The sequence below is a fragment of the Hemicordylus capensis genome, chromosome 1 (genome assembly GCF_027244095.1).
Source record: "Hemicordylus capensis ecotype Gifberg chromosome 1, rHemCap1.1.pri, whole genome shotgun sequence".
Classification (NCBI taxonomy): Eukaryota; Metazoa; Chordata; class Lepidosauria; order Squamata; family Cordylidae; genus Hemicordylus; species Hemicordylus capensis.
The window spans coordinates 383035417-383058560 of record NC_069657.1 but is presented as its reverse complement, the minus strand read 5'-3'; the positions used below and the strand labels follow the sequence as shown (position 1 = coordinate 383058560).

General features: G+C 42.3%; 1 protein-coding gene across 14 annotated transcripts in view; it reads right to left on the bottom strand.

Annotated features, from left to right (window-relative positions):
* Positions 1-23144, bottom strand: part of RYR2 (ryanodine receptor 2) — a 625908-nt gene that overhangs the window by 169807 nt on the left and 432957 nt on the right. For all 14 annotated transcript variants that reach the window (XM_053300231.1, XM_053300272.1, XM_053300252.1 and 11 more), the window contains 7 exons: positions 13855-13904; positions 8363-8423; positions 6480-6718; positions 5362-5443; positions 4860-4990; positions 3747-4067; positions 2930-3170 (listed from right to left, as the gene is read on the bottom strand). In XM_053300231.1, coding sequence (XP_053156206.1) covers positions 2930-3170; positions 3747-4067; positions 4860-4990; positions 5362-5443; positions 6480-6718; positions 8363-8423; positions 13855-13904 — 1125 coding nt within the window. The remainder of the gene's footprint in view (positions 1-2929; positions 3171-3746; positions 4068-4859; positions 4991-5361; positions 5444-6479; positions 6719-8362; positions 8424-13854; positions 13905-23144) is intronic.

Below are 23144 nucleotides of genomic sequence, written 5' to 3'. Positions count from 1 at the left end.
GGCAGACTTTCAGGTCTACTGAGTAAAATTGAATAGGAGGTTTTCAATTACTGTACATGAATTTACATTCTCAAGGGTGCCAGGGTGAGGCAGTCTCTGCTTTTGGGATCTACTTCCTCTTGGTTGACAGGCAGATTCCATCAGCAAGAATGATCACTAAGGGAAGACCTTTTACATCTCAAAAGTAAAAAGAGTGCCCCACCATGGAACCACTGGAAAAGGAAAATCTCAACTTACCATGGGTTTCCTTTCTCAGGGGTTCCAGAGTGGGCAGTCTTCCCACTCTTTTTTTTTTTTTTTTTTTAAAGAGGGGAACCTGACAATCAAAGCCAGAAGCATGAGTCAGTTTCTCTAGTTCATTGCTTTTGTATATCTGAACTTTTCAGCATCAGGCTTGGTTCAGTCCAGAGGGGTTTGTTTCTCTTTCTCTTTCTTCAATGTTTGTTATAGTGTTGCACTTCTTAGTGGACTTATACTGTTGAATGTTTTCTTGTGTTTTTATTAATATATTTTGACTTGTGAAAGCAAAGGGATTTACTTCTTGGTTCAATTCCTCCATTCCCTGAGGAAAAATGTGAAGTAAATGGCAGTACTCACCAGCCTCTTCACTTCAGCACCGACTGCTTTCCCACTCTGAGTCTGAGCAGCTGCTTTGCCCCTCTCTCAGCCTGAAGGCAGGGAGAGGAGGGACAATTTGGAGCAAACAGCAGAGCTCACCAACCTCAGAGCCAACGGCTTTCCACTCCACACAAGAGAGGGAGAAGTTGAACATGGGAAGCCATGCCAGAGAAGAAAAGGTTGTCTCCTCAGAATGCTCTTTTCCTCAGGTTTTGGAATCAGGGCACAATAAATCCACAGCCTAAGCCTCTGCCTTAAATGCTCCCTCTCTTCCAGAAAAGAAATAAGGTGTAAGCAAAATTCAAAATGTCATTGCAACAGCTCAGATATGATTGATGTCAGAACTCTGCCACCTGCTAATCAGGCTGAGCTAGTCTGAAAGCTGATAGGAAGCTCCCTCTCTTGGTGTCATTCTTACTGATGGACCTTGCTTGTCAACCAAGAGGAAGAACATCCCAAAAGCAAAGACTGGCCCACTCCAGAATCAGGGATATGCAAAATGTTTTGCACTCAGAACGGGCCATTTTGAGTGTTCAGAACTCGAAATAAAACAACCTTAAAATAAAAGGCCTGTTTCAAGCTCCAAACAAAATGTCCCCCTTTTCAGTCAAAATGTTTTGAGTGCCATTTTGAGGGCTGTTTTTCTGGGGAGAGCTGGTCTACTGATTCAAGTGGGCAGGTAGACCAGGCCTCAACTCCGGACTTGGCGCATCAGCCTGCCTCGGAGGACTGGTCAACCCGCCACGTGAGGCAGCTAGACCAGGCTTACGCCTTGGACTTAGTGAGTCAGTCAGCCTTGGACTGGTCTACCATAGACCAGTCTTTCGAGGCAGGTCAATGAGCTAGGTCCAGGGCAGAGGACTGGTCTACCTGCCTCACATGGTGGATAGACCAGGCCTCCAAGATGGGCTGACGCACCAAGTCCGGAGTGGAGGCATGGTCTACCCACTGATCCCAATTAACAGACCAGCTCTCCCCAGAAAAACAGCCCTCCAAAATGGCACTGGAAATACTCAAAATATTTTTGAGTTTGTTTCATTGAAACAGCTGGCTTGGCTGCTGTTTTGATGAAATGTTTTGAGCATTTGCATTTTGTTTCAAGCGTGAAACAAAATGCAAAATCTGTTTCGTGAACATGTCTACCCAGAACCATTGGAGAATAGAACCTTTTGCAGAACTCTCTTAAAGCCTGCATCTGCAAAAGAAAATGCATCTGTCTTGTGGTGTCTAATAAAAGTATGCCTAGCAGCCCACGTAGCAACTTTACAAATTTCCTGAAGGTGAGAGCAACCTTCGGAAAGTTATAGGTATAACCACTTCTCTTAGAGAGTGAGTTGTTAATCCCTAGGGCTGACTGTTTCTGCAAGCCGTGAAAGGCCAACACAGTGCAGCCTCTGAACCAATGGGAGACAGTTGCCTTTGATACTTATCTCCACAGCAAATTATCATAAAGGAACACAAACAAGAACTCAGAGTTTCAGCTAGTAGCAGTTCTATCAAAGTAAAAGCTGAGAGCCCTCCAACATCTAATCTGAGCTGGCTTCAGATGCAATAATGGCACAGAAATATCCTATGATATCCTTCCTGCCAAGGTGACTGTAACCAGAAAAATAAGTTTTCAAAATCAAGATCTTAAAAGTCTCAAAAGGAGACCCATTAACGTGGTGAGGACCTAGTTCAGCTTCCATGTAGGAAACCTATGGACTGTTGAGTGGACTGACCTAAAAGAGCTGTTTCCTTCAGGAATCTCCAAACATAAGGAATACTGGGCATGGAGTTTTACCCTCAACATTCCAAAATGGGATTTAGAGCTGCCTACATCTGGCACTTAAGAGTTAACTGTTTAAATTTTTGTTGAAATCTGCCTACAGAAAAACAATAATATTTAGGGTGGAGTGTGTGTGTGTGTGTGTGTGTGTGTGTGTGTGTGTGTGTGTGTGTGTGTAGAGAGAGAGAGAAAGAGAGAGACAGGTGGCGGAGGGGGGAATGCCTCAGCTAATCCCATATGTTATCCTGTTCTGCAACTCATTTTGTTAAAAATTCTTCAGTGCTCAAAACATAATAGTTGTTACCCTTCATCACATGATTGGAGAGCAGCAGGCAAGTCTTCATTTGTGGGGAAATCAGAAATGCTTTATCAGTTTAGCATAAGAATGTGTTTGAGAATTGCTCTCTGGGCTACCCATTTCAGATACAGAGTGGGTGTCTGGGACTGCAAGCATAAATGACTACAACATGTGGGATCTATACATGTGGAATGCAATTTCATTAGTAAGTCCCAAAATTCTTTATCATCCAGCTATAAACATACCTGTTGTAATCCACAAATCTAATCAACAATGGGTAGAAGGCATAAAGGTCCCGTGCTAGTGTAGTAAACTCATCTAGGATGAGAAGTTCTGCCTCAGACATATCCCCTCTGCCTTCTGCTCTTAAGTGTTCTTCATCAGATATAACCATTGCAGCCTTTTTCTTCAATTTCTCCATCAGTGGAAGAAAATGTGTTTTCAGGAGCTGGGGCTTCACTTTGCTTATGATAGGCTGAGAAAATACTATAAAAGAAATCCATTAATATTATTTAATTTATTTATTGTTACATGTATATACCACCTTTCATTAAAACAATCCAAAGATGGTTTATAGCATGCTAATATCTGAAACTATGCTCAGAGATATCACATTCCCATAATCGTTCTGTGATTGCTGCTCTCCCTCTCCCTTCCTTCCCCATACCCTCACCTCTATCATTGCCAGGGCTCTGATTCTCTCTCCTGTCTCCAAGACATGGAAAACTGGAGTGATTTCCTGCAATCTGTTCATCTCCATGTGTATGTAGGCTGATGGCAAACACTGCCATTTTGTTTCTGTTCCTACTACAAAAACAGATTACATCTTCTGATAATTTTGGAGACCACAGTGGCTCAGCTCTACGCCATCATTCCCTCTTAAGTCAATTTGTGATGCTTCTGTAAAATAATCACTCGCTATATCTCTCAGGTTCTATATAAATATGATTGCCTTTCAGTTAAAGGTGCAAGATACAAATTTGAATATTTACACAGGAATCAAAAGAGCCAAGCAAAAGGGAAACATATCAAGTACTGCACGATAATTTCTTTACATTATACCTGCTAATCTCTTCATCCAGGCTCCCTCATCTATGCCCAGGTTATTATGAATGATCTTCAGGATGTTTCCCAAAAGGGTATTCATATGCTCTGAAGTCAAAGCTGTGCAGCACATTTCACTCTTGTCAGGACTGCTTTCTGGCCCATGTTCCCACCAATGTGACATGTAGCTACAGAGCATGGGCAATACGACTTCCATTACATGAGGCATTTGTGTATAGCGAATGCCAGATTCCGCTAATTCCACAATTTCTTCCATTAGCTTCTCCAGGGAAGGAATGTTTGGACAAAGCTCTTCTACACTGTTTGGTAAGCTGAAACCTAAAATAATAACAATTGTTAAAGTTTGGGCTGATTGTATTCGGCTTGCTGTGTTTTTATATCTGTTGTGCTAATTTATTATTGTGTTTTTATACAATATTGGTAGCCATCTTGAGAGCCCTTGTGCTGAAGGGTAAGATAAAAATTGTCTAAATTAATCAGTTAAAAATCAGTTAAACGGAGATACAAAACCACACTTCAAATCAGCAATGAACACACATTTCTCCTGATTACCTTTCTCTTTCAATTCTTATTTTACTGTATCACTAATATTTTAGTTAAGAAAAATCATCATGCAGAGATGTGGCAATATTTATTAACATCATATCACATACCTATTTGACAATGAAAAAACCAAAATGAAATTAAAACAGACATAAGTTTCAAAAAGCAGATGCTTAAAGCACTCTGCCAGATATTCATAGTGAAATCTAACAGCTATGAAGTTATCTACCCAATGCTGAAAATGAGATATGAGGACACAGAGATGATTTATCAAGTTTTGAAATAAAATGTGTATCACATAAATCTAGAGCATGTTAAGTGGAAGCAAGCCCCCCGATTCACTAGAAAATCCCTGACCTCTCTCCCTTAAGCCTGCTTGGCCCATTTAACACCTATAGATCAGGCAAACACTGTATCATTTTAATGCTCTTTGAACATAACATCTAATAACCATAGCTGTAATTTACATTGAGGAGGATCATACACTGAAAAGCCCATATGTATATGCAGTGAGTTCTAAATATACGTAACTGTAAAGCTTGTTAAAGTGTGAAAGCATCTGTGTACCTGATCTGTCTCTTGCAGTCTTCGTGTTGTAAATAGAATAGGGGTTATGTTTGTTCAGATGAGTTTCCAAAAATGCTACAGGAAAGGCACCAGAAAAAGCAGCCAAGCATTCACCTAAAGCTGAGCGTTGCCTGCAAATTGAAAAATTACTGTAATTATTTTTTCTCTTACTGAATGTGCTTAAAACTAGTTTGGTATCATCCTTTATCTTTATTATGTATTGTAACCTTTTCAAGCAACAGTGTTACTCCTAATACAGTAACTGAAAAGCCCACAGAATAGATACTAGCATATATCTGTGGACTACTGTAGAAATATTAAATAAATATATATCATTCAATTGATCATACAAAAAATAATAATGTTAGCTTTAATGACTACCATTAAAAATGACAGTCATTTCACTATTATTCTCTCAATGCCAAATAACCATGGACAGGATCAATGGGGGAGAGAGGAAGAAAACTCAGGGTAGTTGCTAAATGAGCAATTTCCCCCTTACCGCTCCACATAGATAGTCTTGCTGGTCCCCAGAGCATACAAACTGGCCAATATTCTGTAACAAGAGACCTGTACATCCTCCACTGGGGAAAAAAAGTTAAGAAAAAGTAATAATGAATTTGTAATACATTGCATATCACTGCTACACAGATAGTAGCTAAGAAACGAACATAAGCATCTCACAAAAACATTTTACATATTATGAATTATGTGTGAAATTACTATCCTTATGCAAAAAATAGAAGCTCATATCAAAGCCACACCAGGTTTGAACGTAAATGTTATTATACTGGCATGTTAAAACAGAATGTCTACTGACATAAACCTTATAGAGTTCCACAAAAAAGTGAATGATGTGTAAATAATCCAAATGTAAATCTTGATGTCCAGTTTGTTAAAGCAGAACACAGTTATTTCTAAAACATGCTAAGGTGGAAAGTGGCATTCAGTTAACTTTCCCTACATGATACACCTCTGAATAATAAAGCATCATATGCTAATACATTCTTAAAACAGCACTAAATTATCATGACAAATTTTTTTATCATAGATGCCTAGATCTGGGTTAGCCACCTTATGGCGCAGTGGGGAAGCAACCTGCCTAGAGAGCAGGAGGCTGTTGGTTTGAATCCCCACTGGTGTGTTTCCCAGAATATGGGAAACTCCTACATCAGGCGGCACTGATAAAGGAAGGTGCTGAAAGGCATCATCTCATACTGTATGGGAGAAGGCAGTGGTAAACCACTCCTGTATTCTACCAAGACGCCGGGAGTCAACACCGACTCGACGGCACAACCAACCAACCAGACTGGGTTATGTCAGGCAGTTTATTTAGAAGTTTACAGCATGAATGTTGAACATAATCTGTAATTACAGTATGCCGAGCTTAAGCCTGGGACATTAATGCGAAGCACATCCTCTGCCACTAAGGTTTGGTCCTTCCCCAAAGTCCTTGTTAGAGTGAGTTTATAGGGCATGCAACATTTGAACTTGCCAACATAATTTCTCCTTTCAAAGAATCATATCCCATATAACTTCCTTGGTTTGGTGACAATAAGAAAATGCAGAACATCTTTTTATAAACCTTCCCATGGTGGGTACTATTTAAAAAATACCTACATATCAGATCTTCTCCAAATTGATGCTGTCCAATGTGTTCAAAAAGTGAAGAGAGCACTGGCAGGAGAGCTACAGTAGTATAGTTAATTATTTGTGTCACTCCTTTCGGCTGACTCCTGGTATGGGTAAATTGCCCTTGCTTAAGGTTTTCCATTGTCTTCTCTAGGTCCTCTGCAGCATTATCCAAAAATGTCCTCAAAGCCATCTTAACAGACTCCAGACCTGTTTTCATCACTGTCCTATACAATAACCACATATAAAGTTACATTCTGTAATGAAGTAAAATTTACGATTTCTTAGTTTCTTCAATATATACAACAAAAAAGATTAAAGACACACAAAAAACCTCTCTTCTTGTCACAGAAATATCATGAGAGGACAGTAGACACCTGTGTAAAGAGTGAATTGGTCATACCCACGGTAGGCATCTGTTCGCATGTATAATCTGCAAATGTTGCATATAATAAGGATAATTTGACTGGCACTTACATTGACAATATTTATATAGCACTATCAGAACTAATAAGGGAGGATAGTGACTTTACTTAACTGTATCATTAAGCTACCCTGATTACTGTTGCCATGTGTTACTATAAAAATGAAGTAAAAGCATAATTTACATAATATACATTTGAGTATATTTGTTCTTATTATGGAACATGTAGCCAATTATGAAGGTTTCATCTATGGAGCTACACTTTCTGTGCATTCCATGCATTCTGAAAATAAGTAGGTAACTATACATACAGTTTGACCTTGCAAGCATGCTTCAGTCCGAATAAGGTCTCAGTGTTGAGTGCTCCCTTATTACTACAAAAGCCCACTTGCCGCCTCCTCTTCCAGCTCTCTCAGCCTTCTCCTCTATAGGGAGCAAGGTTGTCAGCTAGCCGCCATCGACAGCTCCCTTCCTTGAGTGGCTTTTTAAGGTGAGACAAGCTGCACATTTGTACTAGGGCTTACTTGACACTTGCAAGACATCTGGGCTCATGCAGATATGAAGTGGGATACCTGTTGCCCTGGCAACTGTGGCATCATTGCCTGCCTGTCTGCTACTTAGCCAATCAAACCAATACGATGCAACTGTCACAGTGTGCAGAATTTCTGTTGCCTTCTTCTTGTCCCCATGGGGCTCTAGGGGATGCTGGACTGTGGGGCCAGTTGGCTGGGCTGCTGCAGGAGCACACGGGTGATTCTGGACATTAAGAATGTAGTTAGGGTAGAAATGGTGGAATTTGTTTAAGCCCGGGATGAAATCTGTGGGGCCAAGTTGGCTGGGCTGCTGCAGGAGCACATGGGTGATTCTGGACATTAAGAATGTAGTTAGGGTAGAAATGGTGGAATTTGTTTTCAGCCCGGGATGAAATTATCCACATAAGCATACAAACATTGGCTGAAATCCAGATGAACATTGAGAATGCCAAGAAACGTTTCATGTGCGCAGCAGAGGAAGGACCATTTTTGCTGATCCCTCTTTCCTGCTGCAGCCCTCTGTGCCTCTCAAAAATATGTTCCCTGAGTGTCCCTGCAATCTTCAGGGATATATATTTTTGGGGAACACAGGGGCCTGACAAATGCTCCCACACCTCAATTGCACATGCAAAACATTTTTCAGAGCACATAACAGTAGTCTGGATGTCAGTTACTAGGTGCAAGAAATAGAACTGAAGTTCTTAAATATGTGTTTAGGTTACGACATTTTAAAAGAGGGCTTAGACCGCTAATTTTTCCTTGACTGAATTTATACAGACTTAGCAACAGTTTTCCCTTGGCCAGGGCGGGGGAATGATGACCACTGAGCATTCTGCCACAAGTCAATTTGAGGTCGCTGTTGACTTGTATAGGAGTTAAAACAATAATTTAATGAATGATCTTCAGCATTTTACCTTGCATCCAAGGTCTGGCCCAAGATATGAAGACAATTGACTATTGAGGTTGCATCATTTCCTAAGCAGGAAAAAGAGGAGAGATTTAATCTCATAAACACTCCTACATTTTTGTTAATGGGAATACTAAATTTAGAAGTGGACAAGTGCATACTTTCAAAAGGAAAATATTCTGCATAATCTTTTTATTCAAGTGAAACATTTTAGAATATTGTTTCAAACTTTTCAGCAAATGCCAAAAAAAGAAACAATAAAACATCACACAAATGGCTGAAGCAAAGTGTATTTCATTAATGTGGTGGACAACACAAAACACCACTGATATACTTTTTAAGGATACAATGAAATCTGTGTGTCCCTTAAAAATAGGAGCAACCTTGGAATCTTGCCTAAAGTAGACATTCCAGTCTTCAGTTTCCACTCTTGGATAACCACACTGTATTTAGAAGTCTTTGTATCATTGTATAACACTACTGAATTTTCAGCTCCCTCATCCTCTATAATAAAATGCTTGGCGTGCGTCCATGTCAATAAATAGCAATAGCAATAGCAATAGCACTTACATTTATATACCGCTCTATAGCCGAAGCTCTCTAAGCGGTTTACAATGATTTAGCATATTGCCCCCAACATTCTGGGTACTCATTTTACCGACCTCGGAAGGATGGAAGGCTGAGTCAACCTTGAGCCCCTGGTCAGGATCGAACTTGTAACCTTCTGGTTACAGGGCGGCAGTTTTACCACTGCGCCACCAGGGGCTCATAAAGTGCTTGACGTGCATCCGTGTCTCCCTCAGCTGTTCTGGGCATGCGCGGAGCGAGGGAGACACGACCGCCGGCATCAGGCGGCCATGTTGGGACCGGGAGAAGGATCAGCGGCGGGCCGAGGGCTGACAGGGCCAGGAGGGGAAGTCATGGGGGAACAGAGGCGGCCTGGCTGGAGATTGGGGCGGGGGGACAGAGGCGGCGGGCCCAACCCACAGGCCCAACCCAACTCCAGGCCACAGGTGGCAGCGGGCCAGCTTGACATGGCCGGAGCCGGGAGGGCCGAGCAGCGGGAGCAACAGCCAGGCCCTTCCTTCCCGCCCCCACTCCTCCTCCTCCCGCCTTTGCTGCTACTCCGGCCCCGTTGTCGGCGGCTGCACTCCGGTGAAAGCGAGCGGCTGCTGCTGCACCTCCTGCTCCTCCCCAGCTTTGCACTCTGCCTGGGGAGCCATCGACCGCGGGGGAGGAGGGGAGGGAGGGGCTGCTCGCTGTCTTGGCTGCGGCGCTTCTGGGGCCTGGAGGCGCACATACTCGGGAAGCCCACTGGGCTGGGGTGCTGGGTCCTGCCATTGCTGCAACTAGCGCCTGTTAATGTAACGGGCTTAATGTCACTAGTAATGAATAACTAAATAAACTCTGTAGGTAAGTATTTCCTTGTAACACCCATCTTAAATTTAAATGAGTTTCATTTAAATTTAGGACTTGCAGAATGCATACGTCAGAAATTACATGTATGAATTTTCTCCAGTCTTAATGATAAAGTAGTGGATTCTCTTAGAGGTCTTTAGACAGTGTATTCCCTCATACATACTTTTTTCCTTCAAATGAATATACATTTTTCTTCCAACTGTTCAAGTGACATAGCAAAAAAACTTCAGGGTCTTCAACCAAAGATAAGCATGTTTAAGTCTTAATGTAAGCACATGCTTGAGTTCCCATTGAAATCAATGAGACTTAAAAGTGTTTAACTCATGCCTCATAAGCATTTATTGAGTAGAAAAAAAAATGTTCAGGATCCAATGAGCTACTTGGGGCTTATGTCTTCCATAACTGAACTGACTTAAAGCAGAAGGTATGTAACACCTAATTAGTTCCTAAGGTGAGTGGATCTACTTCCTGTGAAAATGTTGAAACATAATGATAAAATAAAATGAAGTTTGCATATTCTTGTGGCAACACACATAAAATAAGGTATATGATCCTGTCAAACTCAATCAGTACTAAACAAAAATGTATGTAAAACAAATTAGTCAGAAGCATGGATTTCCAATTCTTTAAAATCAGTTACCCTACACTTTTTTGTATTGAAACATATCAATTTCATGGGAAAACCTTCTTTCCACAATGCTATTAAACAGATACTGTAATATGTTCAGAGGACACGGAACCTAAAAGCAAAATCAAATCTCCTAACAAGTCTAAAGGAAGAAAAAGACCTAAAACCTATGTACAAAATACATTATAAAAGGGGCGGGGGAGTTACTGCAACTTTTATCAGCATAAAATTCTCCCATAGTGATAGTTTTACAAAATCCATAAAAATATCAATAAGATAGAAAGTTAGAGAGAGTAGATATCAAAAGATATGTAAAAATGTTCAGAATATATAGGTTTGCAATATATAAATTATATATCATTTCCAGGTACTTTCAGACAAAAATATGCTAGCGTACCAGTATTTTATGATTACGATTCAGTGCTGACATCACAAACTCAGTTATGGGATACGACAGCAACACCTTATTGCACTAAATAAATATGTCTCAATCCAGACAAGCAACAAGATGATGGACCTGTTCATACATCCCAGTACTCTTAGTCAGAGATGCACCTAGGTAATTTTGGAGCCTGGACCTAAAGGGAGCCCACACACACACACACCCAAAATTAAATTAAGCATCATCATGTTCAGCTGGGAGACCATACCACCTGGGACAGACTAAAGAGGATTTGGGGGCCCCAGGAGCTGTGGAGGACCTGGACTTCTCCTTCTTCCAGGGTTTTAAAGAAAATACTGTGCCATAATTAACAGTTTTCTATCTATTCATCAAAACAAACCTTGCCAGCCTGTACCTGGGATGAGGGGGAAAGGGGCAAGAGAAAAGATAAGTATATTTCATATCTAAATTGTTGGCGTACATAACTGAAGGCACAGACGTGCTTTTGAGCTGTGCCATGACCTCACAGTTCCCTGGAGTCCTTGGAATCAGCCTTGGACAGCTTTTGCATGGCTCTCTCTGAGTTGTAATCAGTGTCTAGGACTCAGAGAAAAGGCAGAGAAATTTTTTCAAGTTTTGTACAAAACTCACTTAGCTATTCAATGAAAAGGGTCTCCCATACTAAATATACACATTTTGAAATGAAATCAAAATCCACAAAAATTAAGCTAGCTCCCCTGGCTCCTGAGCTTGTGCAATCAATCTCTAAGCTTGTCTGACAGAGCTCAGAGAAACTCCTGAGCTAAAACATAGCCAGAGTACTTTAATATACACTCAGTTTATACACTCTTCTTCCAGCCTATGTGACTAGCAACAGATGTGCATAACCTTTAATTCAATGTGACCCAGGGAGCATCCCTCAGCTAGGTCAGGGACTGCACAGCTCCATTACGCCCAAGAATGGGGAGTATTCCTGATCTGTGTCCCATATGCTAGCTCAGAAACAGCACAGTTCCCTGGAGCTTTAGAGACATTAGCTTTTGAGAGCTTTTGCATAGTTCTAAGCTGTCGCTAGTATCAAGGACTTGGACTCAAAGGAAGCACTAAAAAATGCACTGAACAACATAACTTCTTCAGTAACAACAAAAGTGAACACGACAAAAGCTTCTGATCAGCTCTAGTTTTAATGGTCCCTTTTTACAAAGTTACAACGCCAACCCTATTATCTGCTGCTTGAGCACAGCAGCTGAGACGATAGGCAAGGAAGGTCTAGTAGAGCACAACTAGTTTTCTCTTCTCTGTGTCAAGATGTGACTTCTCTCCAGGCCTTGCACTTCTCCTGTACAATGCACATCACAAATGCATCATTTATGAAGGTTGTGCAAATTTTTAGGGGAAGGTTATCAGCGCATTGCCAAAGGGTATCCAGGGGAGCGACTCTATGGATTTTTAATTGCTAGGGGAGTACTGTATATGTTTGTTTGTTTTTTTAAGTAACAGTGAGACAGAGCTATATGGACCTGCCTCATGCATACAATACAGCAACACTAACACACTGTTTGTACCAGTGCACCAATACAGACCGTTAGAATTTGGCGGTCAAAAGGCAATTCAAGAAATTCTTCTTGGGGGTGGGCAGAGGACTGTCCTTGAATTACGTACTGAAAAAGTCAGAAATTGCTGCTGGTAACAGAGCAAAGAGGCAACTTTAAAAGTGGTGACTCTTTTTATGTTAAGCAGGGGCAGAGCAACTGGGTCTATCCAACCCCAGCACAGCATCCCTCCAGTGGTTGTTGCTGGTGTCTACCTTGTTGTGTGTTTCTTTTTCGATCATGAGCCCTTGGGGACAAGGAACCATCCTATTTATTTTTCCGTGCAAACCATTTTAAGAATTTGTTTGTTGAAAGGGTGTATTAAAATATCCATCATCATAATAAATTACCCAAGTCACAACTGTGCTGGAATTTAAATCATGATAATATCTCAAGTAAACTAATTCAGAGACATAAAATTTTGTGTTGCCTAGGGGTATGACCACAGCTGAAATTCAGACAGCAAAACTGTACTCAGTACATTGGTGTTATGTAAAAAAATTCAACTATCTCTTATATTTTGGATGAATGCTTCTATTTCAGCTGTCATCTTCAGAAAAATTACACTCACATGGTTTCCGAGGACTATGAGAATCCAAAATATGGCACCCAGTAAACTCTTAGTATTCTTCAGTAAACTATTTCAAAGATATGCTTTTGAAATGGCCAAGATTCACACTGAAATGATTCTTGAATTACCCAAATGCTCACAGATGTTACCGATTACACACCTCCATTAGGGAAGACAGATGAATAAGGAATTGTTTTTAAAGTAGCCCTGCAACAATGATAAAATAACTGCACCAGGAGTCTAGCATAATTCACACTGCATACACAACACCACCTTGTGTGTTATGGGAAGCAACCTGCAGACCCACTCTGGCAATCAAGATAGACTGTTTCATTAGCCATGTGTGGTGAGGCCCCATACATATTTCCCTGTACTGAAAGCAGACCAATTGGGATCTGCTTTTTTCCAGCATGCAGCACAACGCCATAGGAGACAGCACAAATTCAACTTCTTCCACACTGTGTGAGGAAGAAGGCTAGTGGATTAGACTGAATAGCCATGATCTACAATAGCCATGATCTATAAATGACTGTCATGGAAATGGAACACCACAGTTAGTAATGAGGAAGGATGGCAATAATTCAGAATAGGACTCTGACTACATTCATAGTCCTTTGTAGTGAGATAAGCCATGTGGCGACTTGATATATATCTTTAGCAGGACAACTGCTTTTAAATAATTTATTTTTACAAATTAATCAATATAAAGTTGGATTGTTCAGAAATTTTAGGTTACTATGCAAAAATAATCTTAACTGACTAGCTCAAAGGATTGTTAATGGTCCACAAAGATCACGCTCTTGGCCATGCAGTCATGCAACATGCAATAAAGCAGCACACAAGTTGCATATAATGGCAAAGAAAATCAAGGGATGCTCACACAAGTATTTGTCAAGGGTCTCCTTACCAAACAGTGAAATCCTATGCCTGACAAGAACTCCAAGTTTGCAGAATAGGCTGAAGACAAAGGGAAAATAAACGAGAAGAGAGGGGGGAAAGGAAATAAAAGAAGAAAGAAAAAACAGCTGATATATGAGCAGGAAAAAAGCAACATGATGTTTTGCAGAAAGAATCGACTCTCTGAGCAGAATGTAGAACTGAGAATACTAAAAAGGTTTCCAAGAGCATCTCATTCATAAACATGGTTAAATAAGCACATATTCTATTGAAGGAAGAAACAAAATAGACAACAAAGCCAATTATTATAAAAGCATTCTATATTAAACCCCATCAAGATATAGCCACTGAAACTTTAAGAAATAAAATGCAGTCAGGAAGCTAGATTAAGAATATTTGTACGATTTTAGAAAGAAAAATTTAAAAAGATAAGAGCTTTTGATTGAGTCAGTGACAAATGTTTGATGGTGGTAATATATATTACATTTTTTAATGCACATTTAGTCATGTTCAAATTTCCTTTTTAAAAGAATAAAAAAGGACAGGTCTATTATTTAAAACATGGCTAACACTGTCCATAATCCAACACTAAATTATATGCTTAAACCTATTGATTTCAATGAGTTTAAGTATATCTAGCTCTATGGTGGATTACGCCAATGAAAATTAATTTATGTTAAACAAAAAACCCTCATATGAAATAAATTTGTACTTCCTATGTTGTGAATAATTGTACCACTCATAAAAGAGGACTAGCTGAGGGAGAGATTGAAAATATGAGTAGGAGAAGGCAATGAAACACATTTAGACAGAAAATGGGTTATTCTTCGTAACAAAATGCAGTCCTTGGCAACAATGAGGGCCATTATGGACTGTAAGGCAATTACCATCAGGAAAAGCTAAAATGTAGATAATGCTTGAAAATATTTATGCAGATTTACTTCTGCATATCTAGCTGGAATATCAATATATTTTATGATATTGAGATTTACTAGAGCTAATCAGAAACAGTGCTAGTATAGAACAAGCAACATTTGAACAGTGTGTTGCTGGTCCAAGTCCTCCTCTAGAACATGAAACTTTAGGACTTGTAGTTTAGAAGACAGAGAGAGAGGTGTGTTTCCCTATGTGACCCGCTCTTTCAATAACAAGTCCCAGAGTTACCTCCTACCAGCATATCCTATGCACAGGGAGCTGACAGGGTGCTATAGTGGATCAGCAGCAGGTGGGAGGGACAAGCATCATAATGACCAAGAACAACTGGATTCCAGGGATAACATGAGCCACTGCTGTTGAGCATATTTACAAGCTCCAGAATATATGTGACATCTGGTCTCCAAAGTACACAGAGAACTGAAACTAGATCCCAGCAACAGAGGAATCTATCCACTGGGCTTTTGTCACACTTGTGTAATTATTAGGCCTGTGCATTATCGGAATTCTGATACTGGAGTTGCTCCAATGTTGTAATTATCAGTAAAATCAGATATCGTTCTGATCCAATATTGGGTTCCCAATATTGGACTGGGATTTGCTGGTCAATGATAGAATAAACTCATAACTTAACTATTGGACTGGGATTATTGTAATTTATGTCAGAATATCAGAATTACTTTTGGAATTATGTTGGAATTGCAAAACGGCATCTGAAGCATGCTTTGGCTCTATTTTTACAACAAATCAAAATTACAGTTAAAAATCAGAGCACTTTTATTGTCCCTTAAGTGTTTGGGGGTGGAGGATTGAAGAGCTGTTTTCTGTTGATAAAAGAAATAGCATTTTTAACCTGTTCTCAGTTTGAAAAAGGCAGTTGCCATGGTGATGTTTTATATGGAAGCACTTTCAAAGGGAAAGTGGTGGGGGAGACTTTTGAGCGGCAGAGCATGTTGGCCATTTCAAATGCATTTCATCAAATGGTTTTCATGCATGCCCTCCAATCATAGTGCTTTAGGGGAGGGACACAGATCCCTTTATTATCCTTGCCTAACTGAATTTTGCAATTTGGTCCTTCTACTAGCGTGGCTTGTTATGGTTATGTGCCTGAAGAACTGTGGTGGAGTTTGGGGACCTGGGTCTAGTTCCTTGCTCTTCTTGCTGGTGTTTCTGTGCTTTGTGTGTGTGGTTTAAGTTGCTTCTGTAACTTTAGTGTTAGTGATTCCTATTTCTCTCCAACCCCGTAGTGTAGGCCTGTGTGTGTTTGTCTCAGTTTCTCCCCATATTCCCAACCAACCACTACTTCCCATGAACCCCATACACTTCTCCCCCAAAACAATAACCAAAACACTTTTATTGTCATTTCTGCTTTCTGTGTTTGACTGTGATTTGTGTCTCTGTGTGGTCTGTCTGCCTGTTGCCCATTTCTGCAGCAGAGCAGTCTGCTGCACACACAAAAATAAAATTAGTAATTTAATTTTACACTTTTCTTTTCACACAGTTTTTGTTCTGCAAAGCACTACAATCTTCCATTCTAACACTGAACAAGTCTCACTTCCAGCAACAGCTGGCATGAGAGCAAGCAGGGGAAGCAGCAACCATGTGCCTGTGGGGTCTACTTCTTCCCCAGCCCCACCTAAAATCAAGGGTACCCTCTTCTCCCTTGTTTGCAGAGGATTGGGGGAACTGGGTGAAAGGGGCAGTGCTGCTTCTCAGTCTTAAGTGCCCTTTGAAGTTCCAGCCCCCAGTACTACTGAAGAAGCATGTGTGGTAGTAGTTGCTGGGGAGGAGGAGTTGGGTGATATTTGGGCATTTGTCACCTTGGGGCAAGGCAGCATGATGACTTTTCTTCATCTGAGGTGGAGGAGGTCACAACACCCGCTCTTCCTGCTTCCAATCCCCAGGGGAAGCAGGCATACTCTTGTGGGCAGAAGGCAGGAAGTCTGGTGTGGGACCACTTCCAGGGGTCATCTGAGGACACCCTGCAACATATGTAAGGTGAAGATGAGGTGAAGGCAGACACGGGGCCATCAGGTAGCACTGAGGTTGCAGTGCAATGCTACCTGGGACTTTTGCACACAGCAGGCTTTACCGCAAGTTTACTGAGAGGCTTTACTGCGAACTCGAAGTTGTCCCAAAAAACCAACACAAATAGTGGGGTTTTTTACCCCAGATATAAATTGAACTACACTCTAACGTGCAGTGAAAAACCCAAATTGTGTGTGGACTGTTCCCTGGTAAGTCACAGGGACTCTGGCCAATATGTGAACACTTGTCCTGTCCACCAGCTACTGTTACTCGCAGAGGGTGTTTTCCATGACAGGTAATATGGTAACAACACATCACTGGTTTGGTGAAGCAGTTGATGTTCCTAAAGGTAAATCTCCCAGAGCTGGGATACCCCAAGCTGCCCATTGAGTGAGCAAGTTTCTCCCCACTCACTCATGCTGCCTCATCTGTGTTTTGCAGTGCAGGCCTTCCTTTCAGTTAGGTTCTGGGCACACCCGGATCAAGCTGCATGCCAGCAGGGCAACCCGAAGCCAATCTACCTGTGGTGCTAGAGCTGAACATGCGTGGCCATCTACCTTGATGCAGCATTTCTATTTGTTCATTTCAGGTCTGCTGCTGGCTTTTTTCTAAGTTGAACTCTGATTATTCTCTGAGTTCAGTTCTGCCTTTTGTAATTCAAGCCACCTGATTCTGAACACACTGAGGCCAAGCCGCAGGGCGGCCCCAAGCCAGTCTTCCTACAATGCTAGAGTTGAACCTGGGTGCACATCTGTCTGCACAAACTAGTCTTAGTTTTGCTATTATTTCAATTCTGCTGTCTTCACTAAGTTAAGCTCTGCCTCAACCAACTGCCAACTCCAGCATCCACCTGCCTGCATATCTACCAACATCTACCATCTGCTATCTGCTTGCCTGGGCAGGCACTGCTGTTCAAGTCTGAATATGCTCCATCACAGGGTGTGAAGCTGTTTACCTGCAGCCAAGTGCCAAGCCACTTCACCTCTGAGTCACCATCTGCCAACAGCCTGCCATCCATCTGCCAACATCAATTTGGTATCTGCCTGCCTGGGCACTAGGGATGTGCGAAATGTTTCGGATACAAAACGTTTTGTACCCCAAACAGCCTGTTTCGGGTGTTTTGTAGACAAAACAAAACACCCATTTTCCAGATCCAAAAGTTTTGTATACAAAACAAAATGTCCCTGTTTCAGCTACAAAATGTTTTGTTGTTTCGGACCTCCATTTTGTGGTGATCTCTGAGTCAGTCTCCATTTTGTGTTTGCCTTTCTCTTTGAATTTCCCACCCTTCCAGCCTTCTGATCAGTGACCTAAATCATGGGCTGACCTGCTGACAATTCCCTCCTTGTTCCCCACTGGCTCTTTTGCTTCTTCCCACTCTTTACACATTGGCCAGGGGAAGGGTTGCTAACCCATGGGGTGCTGGGTTCTGCTGTTTCTGTGGTGTTCTGAGTGTAGATTCTCTGGTAGCATATGAGAATGGATTCTTGTTTTTCACTGAAAATCTCATATGCTACCAGAGAATTTACAATGAACACCTCAGAAACAACAAAACCCAGTACCCCACAGGCTTGTGGGTATGGGGGTGGTTGGCACCCTATGTGCACTACACAACCCCTTGCTCTGGGCAACCCCAGTGCCCCCCAAGTGGAATTATGGGGCTGCTGAAACCTCCATTATTCCCTATGGGAGAAATCTTAAAGACACGTAAACTTCAACAAATCACAAAAGATCAGCCCTTTGCCCAATTCCTTTGAAATAATTCTGGAAGTTTCCTTGCCCCCATTGGGCACTACCACCCACCACACTCTGCTCTGGGTCATCCCTTTCCCCTTTATTTGAAGCGATACATTTGCTGGAATCTGCATTATTCCCTATGGGAAAACTCTTAAAGATGTGTAAACTTTTAAAAAAATCACAAAAAAATCAGCCCTTTGCCTAATTCCTTTGAAATTTGGGTGGTAGCTTCCACCCATTGGACACCACCACCACCACCCACTCTTTTTGCCCTGGGAAATCCAAATCGATTCGGATTCAGAAAATTTGGCTACAAAACAAAACAGGGCTGATTCGGATTCAGAAAATTTGGGTATAAAACAAAATGGGGATGTTTCAATTCAGATACAAATGAAACAAGAAAATTCCAAAATGCACACCCCTACTGGGCACTACTGCTGAACTCTGAGTGTGTTCCATCACAGGATGTGAAGCCGTACTCCTGCAGCCAAGTGCCAAGCAAGTGTGCTTCTGAGTCGCCAACAGCCTGCTCATCAGCCATTCATCTGTCAACTCCACCATTTGTGAGTCTGCAGTACAAAGCCAAGTAAATGTGCCTCTGACTTTATTTGCCTGCCTCCCTCTGCCACTTGCCATCTGCCTGCCTGCCTCTTCAAGGCATTTACTTATTTTAACTCCTTTAAAAAAACAAGCAGTGGATTATCAGATAGAACATCAATTTCACTTGGATTCTCAGGTGTGCACACACCTTTCTACTGGGATTCTCTGATATTAGTCCAGTTTAGGCATGACTGAAGAAATTAATAAAAAATCAGAAGATGGGCAGATTTACTCCAAATTAAGTACACAGAGTCCTGAAAACATGTACTATATCTAAAGCCTTCTGCCAAGTCACTCAAGGAATATAAAGGTGAGACAGTGTTCCACTTTTACATGAAGGCAAAGGGTCGACTCCTCCACATGAAGACGGAATGTTTAGATGGGGAATTTCCGTTTCTGAAAATTTTGTCAATTTACACCATGAAACAAACAAACTAAAGGACCTTTTATATTTTTACATTTTAAAAAGTCTAGTAAAAATCAATGGATGCACCATTTGCTTCAAATTAAGAGTCTTGTCATTCTATATTACATTTGAGCCCAATTTCAGGGCTCTCTGCCCAGGCATTCCTGATTTATGATTTCCCCCACCCCCCATTTTCCTCAATGTTAAAATTTTTACATTTTTATTGGATTTCTGGTTGGAAATCTAATAATGATAGATATTCTTAGGGGGTCCCAAATTTTCTCAGGGAAAATTCAATATTTCCTGGTGTGCACAGGTGTAGTAATTATTACACACACATGCCAAATTACTATGTCTGGTTATAAATATAAATTCAGCAGCCAGAAATAAGGAGCTTAAACAAATTCTTGTAGAAGTGGAAGGACACAAGTCCCTATTTTTTCAAAACAGACAGGGCCTTTCATGGGAAGAGGGAGGGAAGAGAGGAATGGGATTCCCAGGTTATAAGATTGTATTGGGCCCAGAAAAAATGGCATTTGGACACTAGTGACAGTACTATGTAGGTGGTTTGTTAGTGAATAGTCTATAGTCTATAACACTACACATGCATATGAGTCAATCACATAAATGTCTATGCTAGACACTGCTAACTATTCACTAGCAGTGCAGGTGAACGGTACTACATCCACCATCCACCACCTCTGCTAGCTTCCAAGACAGCCTTCAGTAAGGAAATGCTCTGTCCCATCCTTTGGTTGCCACTCAGCGGCAGTGTTGCTCAGTGGTCATTGCCTTCTGTCACATTTCAACCACAGTAACTGGTCACTTCTTACACTGCAAACATTCTAAAAACTGATACAAAAATGAAGATACTGTATAAATTAATGCAAAGGCAATAAGCTAATTTATCAACCAAGGGATGTTTCAAAAGCACACCAATTCTTCATGATCTAACCAGCCCAGCATTCACAAGATACATTTTCTGTTCTTAATTGCACACTTATACAATTATACATGAGTGGGGGCAGCAGGAATGGGAAATGAGTCCTTGAAAAAAAAAAAAAGATTGCTCACCTGTAACTGATGATCTGTGAGTGATCCACTGACATTCATAAGCCTGGGTTCTGCGCCTGCACAGAACCTTGCGGGTAGATTCTCAAAGCTCCTCATAGCACGGGTACTCTACCCCTCATGCTCGGCAAGACCATTTATTTTCGTGGTTTGAGTGCCATTCCTTCAATTCCTGGACAACCACCTTGAGTGACAATCATCCCAGAGGTTCTTTTTACAGGTATGTTTTTGGGTTTCAGTTTTATTTTACTTTATTCTTGCTTACTGCTGTGGGGAGGATGGGAGGTTCTTATGTCAATGGACCACTCACAGATCATTATTTACAGCTGAGCAACCGGTTTATCTGTATTGTGATCCATTGCTATTCATAAGCCTGGGTGTTTAGTGAGCTTTCCCAAGGTGGAGGGAGCAGTAAGTTATTGTAATATCCTCTTTAAGACACTCATCCCAAAATTTGCCTCTGCAGCAGAGTAAAGATCTGTTCTTACAATTTTTTTTAACGAATTGCAGCTCTGACGACCAAGTGACCACCTGTCACCTGTCTGAATGCCTGATAGATGAGCTACAGATATACCATATCCCCTTATAGTGCATGATAGTTCAATTTTTGTACTTTGTACGCTAATGATATCAATTCCACCAGTCAGTGGGGTAGGTGCTGATACAGGAAATAGGCTGCCCCTTGGCTTTCCCCTGATAGATTCATTTCTACACCACTTTTCATTAAAATAATCTCAAAGCAGCTGACAATATAATTAAAACAATGCACAATTAAAATACAAAAGTATAAATAAAAAAATCTCTGTCTAAAAGTTTAAAAACCAAATAAACACTAACACACAAAATACAAAGCAGCAGTAGTAAAAACAATACTTTCATTCAAAAGCCTGGGTGAAGAGCCACTAAAAACTGTGATGGAGGCTGAGGAGCGGATGCCAGTCAGGAGAGCATTACAAAGTCTGGGGGCAATGACTGAGAAGGCACGCTGTCACTGTCAGCACGCTGAGCAGAGTAGAGCAGAGCCCCCTCCAGTGATCTAGTCAAGAGAGCAGAAAGCCTTATAGGCCACAAAAAGCTAACTGTACCAGTGGAAGTCTTATCTTCTTCAAGTAAAACAGGAGTGATCTCCGTACATCCAGAGAATGCAATGACCTCTCCAGAGGCGTGGTCAGATTTCTAAAGAAAATTCAGGTGGAAGTCAGAAACTATTTTAGGATGGAACAATGAGTCCATCCGAATGAGTACCTTGTCCGATTAGACTCTTATGTGAGGTGTATCTATTCTCAATGCTGTTAACTCACTAACTCTTATTGGTATGGTAATGGCCACAAGAAAAACAGTTTAAAGAATAACTAGCTTTATATTTGTTGTTGCCAGTGGTTCAAAGGGCTTTTCAGTCAGAGCTGATACTACTAATGACAAACTCCACAGTTTGATAGGCTGTCTGGAGAATCTATATATTTAATTCTCTTAGCCAGCATGCATGCCCAAGATTTGGCAGTGGAACTCTCGTGAGAGTTCCTGGCATTGGGGCGAGAGAGTTCGGGGCAAAAAAAAATGGCGGAGGATGGTGGCGATGGCGGGCCTCAAAACGAGAGGCGGCAGCAGGACGTCCTGGCCTGGCCGGGCTGTCCAAGGTAAGGGGGAGGCGGCAGTGGTGGCGGCAAAGCCCGGTCTGGCCGCCGGGGGTGGAAGGCGGCGGAACAGCAGGCCAGGCCGTCCCGGGTAAAGGGGAGTTGGCAAAGCCCGGACTGGCAGCCGGGGACAGGAGGTGGTAGCGGGACGGACAGCTGGCGAGACAAGAAAGTGACAGGGAAGCAGCGGAGAGACTGGAAAGGGAGTGAATGGGAAAGAGAGTGTGTGGCAGGGGGGAGAGAGAGGGGCAAGAGGGGGAAGGAGGGTGAGATGAGAGAGGGGGGTGGAAGGAAATGTTGGGTGGGAGAGGGAGGGGGGCAAGAGAAAGTGGGGCAGGTGGGAGGGGGCAAGAGAGTGGGGCAGGTGGGAGGGGGCAAGAGAGTGGGGCAGGTGGGAGGGGGCAAGAGAGAGTGGGGCAGGTGGGAGGGGGCAAGAGAGTGGGGCAGGTGGGAGGGGGCAAGAGAGTGGGGCAAGTGGGAGGGGGCAAGAGAGTGGGGCAAGTGGGAGGGGGCAAGAGAGAGGGGCAGGTGGGAGGGGGCAAGAGAGAGGGGCAGGTGGGAGGGGGCAAGAGAGAGAGGGGTAGGTGGGAGGGGGCAAGAGAGAGGGGGGCAATAGAGAGAGGGGCAGGTGGGAGGGGGCAAGAGAGAGAGGGGCAGGTGGGAGGGGGCAAGAGAGAGAGGGGCAGGTGGGAGGGGGCAAGAGAGAGAGGGGCAGGTGGGAGGGGGCAAGAGAGAGAGGGGCAGGTGGGAGGGGGCAAGAGAGAGGGGCAGGTGGGAGGGGGCAAGAGGGAGGGGCAAGTGGGAGGGGGCAAGAGAGAGGGGCAGGTGGGAGGGGGCAAGAGAGAGGGGCAGGTGGGAGGGGGCAAGAGAGAGGGGCAGGTGGGAGGGGGC